The 14,346-nt window shown below is 51.8% G+C and overlaps 1 protein-coding gene across 2 annotated transcripts; it reads left to right on the forward strand.

Moving 5' to 3' along the window:
• The first annotated feature begins 1,160 nt into the window (after positions 1-1,160).
• On the forward strand, positions 1,161-2,305 carry ASCL1 (achaete-scute family bHLH transcription factor 1). Of its 2 annotated transcripts, none has more exons than XM_049822429.1 (2): positions 1,161-1,950; positions 2,134-2,305. In XM_049822429.1, the coding sequence occupies exon 1, from the start codon at positions 1,210-1,212 to the stop codon at positions 1,900-1,902; it is 693 nt and encodes a 230-aa protein (XP_049678386.1). In that variant the 5' UTR covers positions 1,161-1,209; the 3' UTR covers positions 1,903-1,950; positions 2,134-2,305. The 2 variants fall into 2 exon arrangements, with proteins under 2 accessions (XP_049678386.1, XP_049678385.1); XM_049822428.1 differs by having other exon boundaries at positions 1,161-1,946.
• The last annotated feature ends 12,041 nt before the right edge of the window (positions 2,306-14,346 follow it).

Raw genomic sequence — 14,346 nt, forward strand, 5'->3', positions numbered from 1 at the left:
ACAGAGCCGTCAGGCCACCCGTGGGGGGTGTGTGGCTCCCGTCGCTGCGAGGGCAGCGGTCCCCGGGGCGGCGGGTCACGGCCACTCACGAAACTCGGTCTCGCGGCGAAGGAAACGGTACCGGCCATCCCGATAAAACCAAACCCGCTCTTCGCGCCGCACTCGGGGAAGTTTCCCTTCCCCGCCGCCTGCCCACATCCACACGCCTCCTCCCGGCACCGGCCAGGACGTTTCTCCCGTGGGCACGCACCGTCCCCGCCTGCCCACAGCCACGGGTTATTCCTCCGTGCCGGCACTCCCCGCACGACGGCGGCTCATCCCCTCAGAACCGCGGGCAGGTGCAGAGGATCCCCCGCGTGTCGTGTGTGTTCCCCCCCCCCCCGCCCTTTTTTCCTCGCGGCGACCCACGCGCGCCTGCACCCGCCCCGGCGGCCCGCGCACCGCCGCCTCTCCCCCCCTCCCCTCCCTTTCCCCTCCCCTCCCCGCCCCGCCCCTCCCCGCGCGGCGCCCCGGCGCGGGTGTTTGCTCAGGGCCGGGAGCGCGGCACGCGCCGGGCGCACGCACTTGCAACAACAAACCCGCGAGGGGTTGAGGCGGGAGGGGAAAGAAAAAAAAAAGAAAAAAAAAAAAAAAAAAAAAGGGGGGGGGGGGAAAGGAGGGCGGGGGCGGGGCGGAGCGGCGGCCAGCGCGTGTGCGCCGGGGGCTGCGGGGGTGTGTGTGTGTGTGTGTGTGTGTGTGTGAGAGGGGGGGGGGGGGGTTCGTGTGTGTGTGTGTGTGTGTGTGTGTGTGTGAGGGGGGGGCGAGCCCCGTCCGCCCCCTTATAAGAGAGACAATCCCCGGCCGCTTTTTTGCAAAAGGGGCTTTGCTAAAGCAAGGCTGCGCACACGCGAGCGCCACGAGCCTCCCCGCGGCCGCCGCACGGAGGGGCGAGAGGGAGGGAGGGGGGGGGGGCGGCGGGCAGAGCCGCCAGCCCCGGCCGCCCGCCCGGCTCCGCCGCCCGCTCCCTCAGGTCGCCGCTGCCCCTTTCCCTCCGCTTTTTGTGTCTTGCTTTTCAAGCCAACGCCGCGAATCCCTTCTTTTTGCTTTCACCTCTTTTTATTTTTTTTTTTTTTATTTTTTTTTTCTTTTGGGAGGGGGCGGTGGGACGGGGGACGGGGACCGGCCACCGCTCGGTCGCCCCCCGCGCCTCACAGGACGCCCCCCGCGGCCATGGCTAGCGGTAGCCCCGCCAGGATGGCCGGAGGCACCGGGCAGCCTCCCTTCCTGCAGCCGGCGTGCTTCTTCGCCGCCGCGGTGGCCGCCGCCGCCGCCGCCGCCCCCCCACCGGGGCCGCCCCCGGGGCCGCCGCCGCCGCCGCCTCCTCCTCCTCCTCCTCCTCCTCCGGCTCAGCTGAGCCCGGCGAGCGGTCAAGCCTCCCCGGGAGGCAAGACCTCGGGTCCGCGGGCCGCCAAACGGCAGCGCTCGGCTTCTCCGGAGCTGATGCGCTGCAAGAGGCGGCTCAACTTCAGCGGTTTCGGCTACAGCCTGCCCCAGCAGCAACCGGCGGCCGTGGCGCGGCGCAACGAACGGGAGCGCAACCGGGTGAAGTTGGTCAACCTGGGCTTCGCCACCCTGCGGGAGCACGTCCCCAACGGGGCCGCCAACAAGAAGATGAGCAAAGTGGAGACCCTGCGCTCCGCCGTCGAGTACATCCGCGCCCTGCAGCAGCTCCTCGACGAGCACGACGCCGTCAGCGCCGCCTTCCAGGCCGGCGTCCTCTCGCCCACCATCTCGCCCAGTTACTCCCACGACATGAACTCCATGGCGGGTTCCCCCGTCTCCTCCTACTCCTCCGACGAGGGCTCCTACGACCCGCTCAGCCCCGAGGAGCAGGAGCTGCTCGACTTCACCAGCTGGTTCTGAGAGCCGGCGGTGGCCCCCCCCTCACACACACACCACCCCCCGCGGTAGGTGGGTGCGCGCCCGCGGAGGGCCGGGGGGGAGCGGGGAGGACGAGGGGGGGGTGAAGCCGCCGGGGTGGGGGGGTCGTAGGACGGCGCGGGGGGGGGGGGGGGAACGACGACGACGGGACTTACGAGCGGCTCCGGCAGGTCCCGGCTCGGCTCTGATCTCCTCTCTCTTTTGTTGTTACAGGACAGTTGCAAAAGAGGGGAAAAAAAAACAAACAAACAAACAACAAAAAAAAAAGCCCCACCAAAATATATCACACCCAGAAAGACAGGCAAAAAATCCAGCCGGAAAAAAAAAAAAAAAAAAAAAAGAACCTGTTGCATTTCCCGCTCCCCCGCCGTCGGAGGGCGGTGCGGGCACGTCTCTCGGCGGGCGGGCGCAGCGCTGCGCGCCGCGGGGGCGGGCGGAGCGGCCGACCCCCCCCCCCACCACCACCCCCCCCCACCCCAGCCCCGGAACCCGGCCGGCTTTTGCACTCCGTCGTACCGCCACGGACCGAGCCCCCCGGAGGAGTGGGTGTCCCGCGGGGTGAACCGCGGAGATCCCGGCCGGGTCGCCCCCTCCGCGGGGAAGGGGGCTGCGCTCCTCGGCCTCCCCAGCAAAAAGCGTCGTGTGTCGTCCCCCCCCCCTCCCCTCCATCTCCGCCGCCGCGACCCTTCAGAGACTGGCGTTCATCACTCTGTGGACAAAGTTAGTTCCCCGATGTTTGTGGAGTTGTTGAAATTAAGCTATGCTGTACGCAAAGAAGCCCCCGGAGCCCCTTCTGCTCTCCCCCCCCCCCCCCCCCCGCGCCTCTCCCTCCGAGCCTTTCCTCTCGTTTCCATCATAGAATGCTTCCAATCTTTTTTGTGAATTTTTTTATTATAAGAAAATCTATTTGTATCTATCCTAACCAGGTTGGGGATATATTAAGCTATTTTTGTACATAAGAGAGAGAGAGAGATTTATAGAGGTTTTGTACAAATGGTTTAAAATGTGTATATCTTGATACTTTTTTTAATATGTAATGCTTATTACCTCTTCATGTTTAGACTTGTAGTCAACGTTACCTTACAACTGCCATTTTTGTATGTGGTTTTGTAAAGGACTTGGATTTCCTCCAGATGTACTTTAGCACCGACGTGTCTTACTTTATAGAAACTTTGTTAATGTATTAATAATGTTATTAAACAATGTTCAAAGTGAACAAAGTTTATGCAGCTATTGTCCAAACGCAAAATGGTAGCCATTTGTTTTTATATGCTGCCTTTTGGAAAAAAAAAAAAAAAAAAAAAAAAGAAAAAAAAGAAAAATACACAAGCAAGCAAGCAAACAAACAAGAACCCCCTATGCCACTGCCTTTTCTTACTGTTTTATTACAAACTGACAAAGGTCCTGTATAACCCTGTTTTATACAAACTAGTTTCGTAATAAAACTTTTTTTAATTAAAATGACCGGCTGCCTACTGCATGCAATTTTTTTTTTTCTTTCTGCCATTGACAACGATGAATGTAAGGACAAAATGTTAGATGATGTTATGCCGGAGCTAAGTTGCGTATGAAGTGTTTGTACCTGATGGATGTAACACATATATATATATATCTCTTTATCTATATAAATATGCAAAGATGTAGCGGTATCACCATTGTTTTCTTGCCCTTCTGTGTTGCAAACGTGTCTCCAAATCAAAAGGCGAGGGGATGATTAATGATTGCATTGTCCTTCCCGAAATCACTGCACGTTCAAGAATTCCCCCCAAAAGCCCAAGTAAGTCCTAAAAAAAGAGGGCGCTCCATCCCGTGGTTCGGCGGCGTGACCCTGTCCGCCGCGGCTCTGACCCAACGGGGCAGAAAAACACGGGGGAAGAAGGCACGGCCACCGCAAACACCGGCTGCCGTGTTGCCCTCTGCAAAGACAGTGCCTGGAGAAATAAAACCGTCGGGGGAAGACAGGAAGCGAGAGGCGAAGGGAGATAAAATTAAATAAATAAATAAAGTAGTAGAAATGGGTGGCAGCTCAGAGACACTGGTCTTTCTAAGCTTGGTATTCTACCCCAATAGCGTGATCTGCCTGTAAAAGTACCCAATTACCAAGACTCAAAAAGAAATTGGACTCTCCCCCTCCCTGCTTTTTTTTTTTTTGCCTTTTTTTTTTTTTTTTTTGGCTAGCCTGCTTGTTGTCAGTTAGCAAGGACGTGACCAGAATTCGCCTTCTCCTTTTCGCCTGGCTCCTGCATCACTTGCAAATTCAGTTTGCGTGCACCAAGCCAAGCGGAAAGCAAAGCGCAAAATGCATCTTACAAAAAACCCCAACAAAGACCGGGGAGAGCCAGTGTGTCGTACGGAGGTAAAAAAAAAAAAAAAATCTAGCCCGCTCCGCTACAAATGTGCCGTTGAGTTGCGAGGGATGCGCTATTTTTAAAAAAGAGGTGGGAAAAACTTTGGTGGAGCACCCTGGAATTTTCTCTGTGTGTGTATGTAGGTGTAACTATATATGCATACATGGACATATATATATATATATATATATATATACTGGTGCATATCAATGTATAGTCCTTTCTGCATTGCTTTAAACGTATACACGCATTTGCCCCTTTGCCTCCTCCCCCCAGGCCCTGAAATGATCAATATGTGATTTAATCGGGGACGGGGGACGGGGGACGGAACGGGACACGCTGGGGTCACGAAATCCCTCATTACTTCAGCACAAACGCTCATTGTTTTAACCGCTCGTGGAACTAATGTTTAGTTATGAAAATAATAACCGTTATATGCCTCCATCCGCTCTCCCTTTACAGCATCTCCTTTTTTATTTACCCACTTTTGCAAGTGTACAGATAAGGTATGCAAAGAAAGTGTAGCGAGTAATTTATAGCTATGAATATAACATTAGGATAATGTTTCATTCTCTTACAAAGGCGAAATTTCTCTTCCTTGTGTAGACAGGTGTTCTTTTTTGCTCACTTCTGAATAGTAAATATCCAGACTCATTAAACTAAAGGCAAAGTTACGCTGTTATTCGCTACAATGTATAAGGCAGGCTCAGAAATTCACCACCTCCTCCCTCCTTTTGCCCCTCAGCCCCCTCCCGAAAGAAAGAAAGAAAGAAAGAAAGAAAGAAAAGAAAGAAAGAAAACACACACACACAATTTTACTGAAGATAGGGAAAGGGCAAAGCAGGATTGGGGTAAATCTCATTACATCTGCTCTAATCGCTTAGCAACACAAAGCCTTTTCTTGTATTAGCGCGGAGAGCCTTTCAGCGCTGCCTGACAGACAGTATTCAGTTAGCATTAGTAAACTCCATAAATCAGGGACTTCTTTGGGCGCAGGATAAGTTTTAGAGCTACTCAGGGCTGGGGGGGGGGGGACGACAAGCGGAGGCGGGGGGGTGCAGATGGAGGTTGCTGGGCCACGGATTTATTAATTTATTTACCTCCTTATTTATTTATCGTAACGCTAGGAAAATGTCCCGTTAACAAACACCTCTCCCCAAAGTCCGTGTGTCCCCCCACCACCCGCCCCCAAATCGAGACATTTGGGCAGCGACGGGGAAACACGGTGAGACCCCCACGACAGCCACGTTGCCCCCCCCCAACCCCTGGCGGAGCCGGGGTAACCCCCACCCCCGCAGCGTGTTTTTTCCCCTCGCGCCCCAAACTTTTTTTTTTTTCCACGCGTGGGACCAGCGCAGAACATCCATATCCCCCCCCGGCCCTCCTGGGGAAAGGGACACGGGCACCCCAGAGAGCCTCCCACACCCCCCCCCCGGAGAAAACCACCGACCCACACCCAACCCCGCAAATTTTGGGGAGCGTGGGGTGCTCTCCCCCTTTTCCAAAACTTTTTTCCTCTCTTTTTCCTTTTTTATTTTTTTCATTTTCCCTCCCTTTTTCCTCCCCCCCCCCCTTTTTCCCCCCCCCCTTTTTTTTTTTCTCTCCCCCCCCTCTCTCCCCACGGCACAGGTCCTGCCTTTTGTGTGCGGGCTCCCAGGGGCACAAAGCGGGGAGTGGGAGTGGGGGGGTGCGTGGGGGGGCCCGGGCAGGCAGCGCTGCCCCCGCGCGTGTCACGCCTCGGCCTTTATTCCGGCAGCGGGGGCTTGGGGGGGGGGGAATTCTGCTCACCGTAATGCAGCGCCTATTACTCAGTGCATTCAAGGATTAGTTCGCTTTGGAAGTGTGGGGGGGGATTCTGTGTCTCCTCCCCCCGCTCCTCGCCTTTTGGAAAGGGGAGCGGGCAGAAGCGACCACCCCCCCCCCAAAAGCACCCCCCCACCTTCCCAGTCCGGCCCAGCGCAAAGCAACTTCTTGCTCCCAAGCGAGCTCGCTTTTAGCGTGTCAGCCCGCACAATGCGGGGCTAATTCCTGCTGCAAAAGGCAAGTGGTGAGGAATCAATCGCAGGCTTTACGCGATCAAAAGGGATGATGGGTTTGGGGTTGGGATTTTTTTTTTTTTTTTTTTTTTTTGAAAGTTCCCTACCCCAGACTGAATTTCTCCTGCTCCTTACCCCCGTCCTATTAATAATCCCACGCAGGCGATTGCAGACCGAGGTAAAGCTATCATTTGTATGCGCCTGAAGATTAATTTCCCCCATGTACCAACTCAACGGCATAGTTATCTCTTTAACAGGGAAAACAGTTTGGCTCCATTGTCGGGTTGCCAAGACCGCCTTTTGAGAAAGGGAGCCCGGCTAGCCTCTGATCAAACTCAAAGGTTAGTTAAAAGACAAAAACAGCTGAAAATCTTCATGAATAATGCTGTTTCCCCGAGCCCAGTGTAGTGCAAGCGCACATTTCAATGCCAGAGCATTTTGTTATGCTGCTCGCCTAAGTCAGAATTTCACAGAAAAGGCAGAGAAGAAAAGCTCCAACAATTAGAGGGGGCCTGTCAGAAAACATTAACGCCTTCCTCGCCCAGCCTGTCAAGCGTGCTGGAAATAAAAAACTGGCATAGCGAATCGCACCTCCACCCTCCGGAGCTGCGGGAGGGGAGAGGGAGCGGGGGTTAGGGACCGAGAAGTGAAGAGAGAGACAAATGGACAGGCCCAGGCAGTTAACAGTCCCCCTCAGCTTTGCAGTTCACCCCAAAGCTGAAGAAAAGAAGGGGAAAGGACCTGCAGCTGGATGTTCCCTCTTGATAATTCATCCCTCCGTTTCGTGCTCCAGAATTATCTTTTCTCTCAGGATCATCGCACGCACTCACGCCGTCGCTCCGCACCTTCGACCCGCAAAACGCGCACGAGGCGCCCGCTGAAACAGCAGCGTGGCAGAGCTGTCACCACCTTTTGCTTTCTGCTCCCTCCAAAGTCCCGATGCGAAGTCTCCGTGGCTGGGGCCGTGCAGATGTCCAGCGTGGCTGACCCGCAGCTGGGCTGAAGCACCTCACGACAGAGGAGCCGCGCTCACGTATAGCACCGGAGCTATCTCGCTCTTGAGATTGTTTTAGGAAAATGTATTTCAAATGTACAGCTTTACCCAGATCCACTACCGACATGCTCGAGATCCTCTCCCCTAGTGAAATACCTATTGACGAGGATATCAAAATATTTAAAGCCTCCCTTGCACTGCCTGTAAGTGAACAGCTAGGCTTTGACTTTCCTGGCCGAAGCATGGATTTTTTCCCAAGCATTTAAATTACAAGAGAGCTCTGTTCCTTCTCTTACTGTAAGCAAAACCTCAGCCCATCACCTAAAACCCCTTTCTTTTTTGCCCTTGTTGCCTTTGTTGTCCCACGCAAATACACGTATATGTTACTATCTGATAAGGACCAGATCAGTACTGCGCAGCTCCTACAGCCAGCCTTTTGCTGGAGGGCGGCAAGAGCAGGGGAGAGTGCTGCTGTGTATTGTAGTATTCGCATGGAGGTTGAAAAAAAAAACCAATTCCAGCAAAATACGAAGTGACTGAAGAAGAGGTGGATCTCCAAACCTCATCTGAGGTGTTCTAGGTGGTTATGTCAGTAAAGGGACAGAGCAATACAGCTCAGACAACATGTGAAAGAAAGACAAGTCAGACTTCGCCCATGGCTAGAGAGCCGTGCGATTCCTACATATCCTATGGGGAAGGAGCTCTGACCTCGGGGCTGGGAGCCCCAGCCCTCCAGCCCACGCACACTGTGGAGAGGCACAGAGCATCCAGGCAATCTGGTCCTCGCCGCCCCCTTCAGAGAAGGCAGGCGTTTCTTGGGGCCGCGGAGCCAGGCGCGTTCCCCAGAAGGATGTCAGCAAAGGAAGAGCCCCACCGAGCGCCGGTACTTTCGTTGGCTCTGACACTTTTGTCCTGGGCAAACACAAGCCATGAGGAGGAGATGGGAGAAGTTTCACGAGGTCCCTTTTCTCCCCGTCTCTGGCTATCTGGTACTTACTATATTAATTGCAGAGGGAGAGGTTGGGCAAAAATTTCAGGGAAAGACAACCAAGGGAAACAAGACATTTTGGAACAAGGCATTGATCTCGGACCGAAGCTGTCTAGATTCATTGCTGGCTGTGATTTGGTCCTGTCTCAATCTTTTTGCCTGAGATCCACAAATGCTAAGCAGAGACCATGAGTAGTTCCTCACAGGTGCCTGGGGATATGCAGCGTTGGGAGAACGTGAGAAAGCTGGCAGGGCAGAGGGGGTCGCTGATCCAGATTCTGCTCTCGTGCAAGGTGCTGTGGGAAGAGCCAGTGCAAATTAATAGTCTGCCTTATTTTTCTGGGGGACAGATAATCCATGTTTCCTTTCCTCCCACTGATAACGGGATTCGATCCTGTTTGTGCTCTTCACCTACCACCCCAGAAAGGGGCAGTTACTTATTTTTCCCAGAAGAGCTTCACTTCCCCTAAAACATCAGAGCAAACATCTGCCTGTTGTCCTAAACGTTACCTGGAAGCTACTTGGGAGCAGAATTCCTTTGAAAATGTCACCCGTGTGTTTCAACTCTTTCTTAGACCCTGTAAACAACTGCAGCAGTAAAGTCTCCCAGGTTTTCTGCTGGTTACTCCTACTTTGCAGCAACACTTTTTTTTCTTGCTTTCTGCTTTTATAAACTCCCCATAGCACTGGGGAAGGAAAAGTAAAAATGACAAAGAAAGACCCCTATAACCAGTTAGCCCCGGTGGCACAGCCCAGGCCTTTGCGGTAGGGGTGGGGATTGTCTTCTGAAATGGAGCCCAAACTCATTTGGTCCAATTTCACAGACGCAGATCACAGAAAGAGCACGCGTTCCCCTTTCGGGATGGGGTCCTCCCCCCCCCCCCCCCTCCAGCCGCACCGCTCGCTTGCTCTCCCCTCCTGCTGCTGGTTGGAGCTGCGAGCTATTTTAATTTGCACTTGCTGCACCGGCCAGGCTATATTACTCTGGAACAGGAAAGGAAAAGCCCCATATTAGTAAAGTGTGAAATGTAGTTTTGACTGAAAAGGGAAGCCATTTCGACAGGATTATACCGTGACAGTGCAGATTAAACTCCTGCCATATGGCCTAAGATAGGCTTGCTTTTACTTTCAGGTAACAACGCGTTGCTAATTAAGTGGTGATGACATTTCTGAATGAAAAAGAAGAAAAAGAAAAAAGACAAAAAAGCCACCTGTATGTGAAATAGAGACAATCAAGTGAAGGGAAGACATTAACCGGCGCCAATAATACTGGAAATGAGCCCTCTCTTATCATTGCAGTTTGTTTTGAATAGGAGAGGGGATTTGTTTGATTTGTTATTGAGTAAACAATAATTCACGTGTGCACTCGGTAAAGCGAACGCAGTGAAAGGCGCCCGGACTGACAGCGCGGGAGAGCAAAGTCCTGCATCCCATCCAGGACAAACAGGGCCCGGGAGTATCACGGAGCGGTTCCCCGCGCTGCTTTGCCAAGGACCTGCAAGGAGGTGGTGGAGGGTTTCCCTGAGCACGGCAGGAGGCCAGCCTGCCTGCTTAAGCACCGGTTACTTTTAAGAATGTGCTGAAATGCCTCGCTGTACCGGAGATCCTTGATTTTGCATCTCGGAGGGTACACCAGCGAACGATGGGTATAGCCAGTCGTATAACAAAACCTAAAGTTCTTCCTACATCCACTACTGTGTCGCTCTGGGAGAGCAATAGCTTTAAGACGATAAGAGGGATAATGTCAGACTGTTGGTCTACAAGCAAAGGGTCACTGGTAATTAATAACCAACCCCTTGAGCCTTTCAGATGAAGGACGTTCTTCAAAGACCTGACACTTCTACTTCAAGTTTCTAAGCAATGTCTGTGTATATTCCTCCAAGCCACACAAAGTGCACTTGGAGCTGCTGACCCAAAAGGCTGGAGAATAGGCGGTGGGACACGCTTTGCTTCATCCTCTTTTAACTTTCATAGCAAAACACATCTTAGCTTACTGTAATGCGCATCGTGTTGGTCTGCCCAGCTATGACCCCTGACCTAGCAAGAACACTTACAGTGTCATATACTGTCAAACTTGAGGTACTGCCAAAAAAAAAAAGCAGCACAACTGTATCTCTTCCGTCTCTCACTGTCTGTCACCGTTCAGATGAACTCCAATGTTTCATGTGGTCCTCGCAGATTTTGCATGCTCAATGATTTGAAGTTCGAATTGAGAACCCAGGTAAGGTTCTAGACAGATGTATGTCCATAGATGAGCCTGGCAGCACTTTACACTTTCTGCTCGCAGATTTTTCCTTCCTTCTCCTCACCTCTTTGCCCTCCCGCTTCTCACATCTGGGCCAGCAGCAGCTCGAGAGTTACTCCTTGACTAACTTCCAGGGTAAGTACCCATTTGCATACATCTTTGTGCAGGCACCCACATCCCTCACCAGCACAGTATATCGAGAACAAGCGTGGGGTGGAAGAAGACCAGCAAACCAAGGAGAAAGCACAGATGTAACTTTCAGAAGCATCCCGTTGCAAATACCACCCACCTGAATCCCAAATTTCCCTCGGCTTCATCAAAGGATTGGATTCTGCCTCTTAGGGACCTGCTGGTGAGGATGGTGGCCAACTTCTGCCTCTGAGGCCAGCGAGCCTGTAGGAGATGGGTAAAAATGCTGGCAATTGCCCCCACCTGTGCAGAAAGGGGGACGGCACGGGCCCGCAGCATCACAGGATGCAGTACAAGAAGCTATGGCAGAAAGTCACAGTAATCCCGAAGGGGAGAGAGGCTCCCTACCAAACAGCCGTGCCACGTACTCCCGGGAGGACATCAGCACAGAGCAGGGTTGCTGACGAGCAAAATGGGAGCATACAGAAAAAGCAATGTTAGGCAGACACCCCGAAGACCCAGGCAGTGCCGGCCCCGGGAGACGATCCCCCAGCAGCAAGCAGCTCACAGGGGCTCCCACGGCTCCCTCTCCTTGTGTTCACGCGTATGTCGGAAGAGAGGTGTGCTCGTGCAAGCGGCTTGTAGAAGAGGCTGGCGGGAGTGTGACACAAACGCGGGAGTATGACGGCTTTATCTTCCATTCGCCTACCTGAACCCAGATATATTTTCGCCTTCTACAACACCCCGTGGCAATCACCGTGAAGGGATTATGAGGTACAGACAAACAGAAATAAAATAGCTGCTGGCAGAAGCAGTGAGTAAACCTCCTGCCTTCCTCCCCGGCTCCAAAGTTTGCTGTCAGAAGACCACCGCGGCCGCAGGGGCAGGTGATGAGGACAATGACAGGTCTACAAGGGGCACTCTGCTCAGACTGGGTTGTCTCTTGGCTTCTCCGCATGGCCAAATCCTGTCTTCTTGGCACATCACTTCGAGTTACCACTACTCCTTCTCGCTCTCTGTGTGGGGAACTGCTACTGACCAATGGAGCATTTATAAATAGAACAATGTTTAATTAACACAACAGTAGGACAGACTTGTTGAAATACTTCCCAGACAGCAGGCAAGAGTCCTGACAAGGAGACTATTATGGGAATTTTAATGAATCTTTCCAGAGTGGGACGGCTTCCATACACCTACATTACAATGACTAATTTTGTTTGTGAAAATTGTATTGGTAAATGATGCAGAGTGACAATAACATTGGGGACCAGCGAATTGAATAAAGTCACTGGGTGACTATGTGAAATGCTGCCTACAGGACAGAGCAGAGTGCTTACTAAATGCAGTGCAGTCAGGGGTCCGAGTGCCCAAAAGCCCACGTCAGACCCGGCTACAAATGTAGTTTGCATAAGGCAGGCAAAGAAGCAATTAAATAACCCAAACAAGGATCTAGCTGTGCCAGATGCCACCACAGCATGAAAAGAAGCAAGGGCTGCACAACTACTTCTGTGAGACACGACCAGGAGCATGTGCCTTATTAACACCGCCGTTAAATGCACGCCTGCTAGCTGCTACTGCTGTAATTGAGACAACGCACACATATCCTCGCCATCTCCCTATCTAAGAAACCAGGAAATTAAAATTGGCTTCCTCAGTGATGGGCTTGCGTAAGGTCCCACCTACCCTACAACAGCTTTCTTCTAACAGGGATGTGTGAAATGTGAATCAAGGGGCACTGAAAAGACGAGGTTTACAATGTCAGTGCATTCCCTTAAGGCCACCTCCTCCTAGCTCTGTAAACTCTTCTTTATCCTCTAGCAGAGACATTGTACACCATCGATAACCCAGTGGGCATAACCAGTAAGTACTAATGAGCTCAGAAGTTCAGAAACAGCCTCTTATCCTTCAAGATCTTAAGCAACGAAGCTCCCAGCCAGACAGTCTGCGATGACAAATGAGTTATTCTTGAATTTGTCAGTTCAGCTGTCCACTGCTGCACTGTATGGACGGTAGCCAGCAAGGGACTCTCTACAGACCCTGTTCTTCTGACTTCATCACCATTACACATCTGAGGGCTTTTTCCCCAAAAGATCTAGGTATTAGCGGACACGTTCAAGATCTGTGTTATCTAGCCAGGGAGCCTGAGCACGGCCAGTTTTCTTCTCTAGCTTTGCCATTTTCTCTCCCCTATGGTTTTTTCCGGAGTACAGCGAATTAGGTGAACGCACATTGAAATATGTTGCTCTGCACTCCAAACAAAATGGTGTTGCAAGGTTAGCTTTGCATGGAAGTGTGTGCTAGAATACTAATAAGCATAGTCAAATACAGGTTTTGGTGCATTACTTCATACATTCAGGAGCAAAATCATCTTTGATTTTTTGGGGCTAGACAATGACATACACATTCCTGAACAAGAAAGCCAGCAAAATTATTGCTGGAAATTTTGGTAACACATAAGGATTTCACCGAGCTGGAGTGAAACTTTGCAAACTGCTTGCCATAAGCCTTTGTTCGCTGAGGAAAAGAGATGAAGAAGGAGAGGGTATGTCCCTTACACTGCTACAGATGCTGCTGCACCCAGAGATGCAGGTTGTGAAAAACATTGATTATTTTTACCCACATGCACCGGTTTCCTGCTGAATTCTTCCTTTTGCGTAATATGGAGTCTTGCCTGTCAGCTTAACGCGGTGCTTCGCCCCCAAATAAAAGTGCTGGCCTCCAACAAATCCATCTACAGCACACCTAGCTCCATCGGTGGGCGTATTATAAAAGGTAATGAGCTTGACACTCCCCTTAGCTCCAGCTGCTGTAGCAGCGTGTAATGAGCCCTGCTCTATGGACTCCGGCTCTCACACTAAAACGCCATTGAGAAGTGAGACAGCATGCCACTGAATTTAATTTACTGCTTAGCATCAGCTGGCCCCAGATGATGGAAGGTCATCTGGATGGAGGGTCAAGTGGTATAAACAGCTCCAAATCTCCCTTCTGCCCAAGGGCTCGGAGCCGGTAAAGCCCCATGGCGAGCAGGCGCAGACCCGATGGGGCACATCGGCCGAGCAGGCTCCACAGGCAGATTCCTTCGGAGCATCTGCTCTCCCAGACGAGGAACCCCTCCCATCGACTGTATCCCATCAGCATTTTCACAGCAATTTAGAGAAAATCCAACGCAATAGGCCAGGTTCCTTGGAGGAGTTAGTCTGCCATTGTAGGTACTTCTCTTCTGGTGCAGTAACTTTCATACCTCTGTAACAACCCATCACGCCGTATTTTGCTTGTAAGTTATCGAGGATTTTTAGATACCAAAGTACCATCATTCCTTTTGAAGAAAGAGAAGCTGGAGGGAGGGCTTGCATAGTCCAGAAAGGGCCAATGCCAAACGTTGAAGGTAAAAATATAAGAAAACGGGAGCACGTGGTGATTCCACCTTCAGTGTCGTACAGCTTAAGGACACGCAGAGCCAAAGGCAGTGACGTTGTGTTTAATTCTTCCCAGAGATCATTTTCTGCCGTGGACTTGTATTACATTGTAAGTGGCACTAAACTTTGGGTGCATTTAAAACTAAGCCCGATCAATGAGAAATCTTAAAAGATTCATTTGTTATGTTCAACCTAAGGGTCAGACCTGCCTCTGCTGACAGAGACTAACTAGTCATTCCGTGTTCCAGAGGATTATGATCCTGGGAGAGC

Source organism: Accipiter gentilis, chromosome 18 (genome assembly GCF_929443795.1).
Source record: "Accipiter gentilis chromosome 18, bAccGen1.1, whole genome shotgun sequence".
Taxonomy (NCBI): Eukaryota; Metazoa; Chordata; class Aves; order Accipitriformes; family Accipitridae; genus Astur; species Astur gentilis.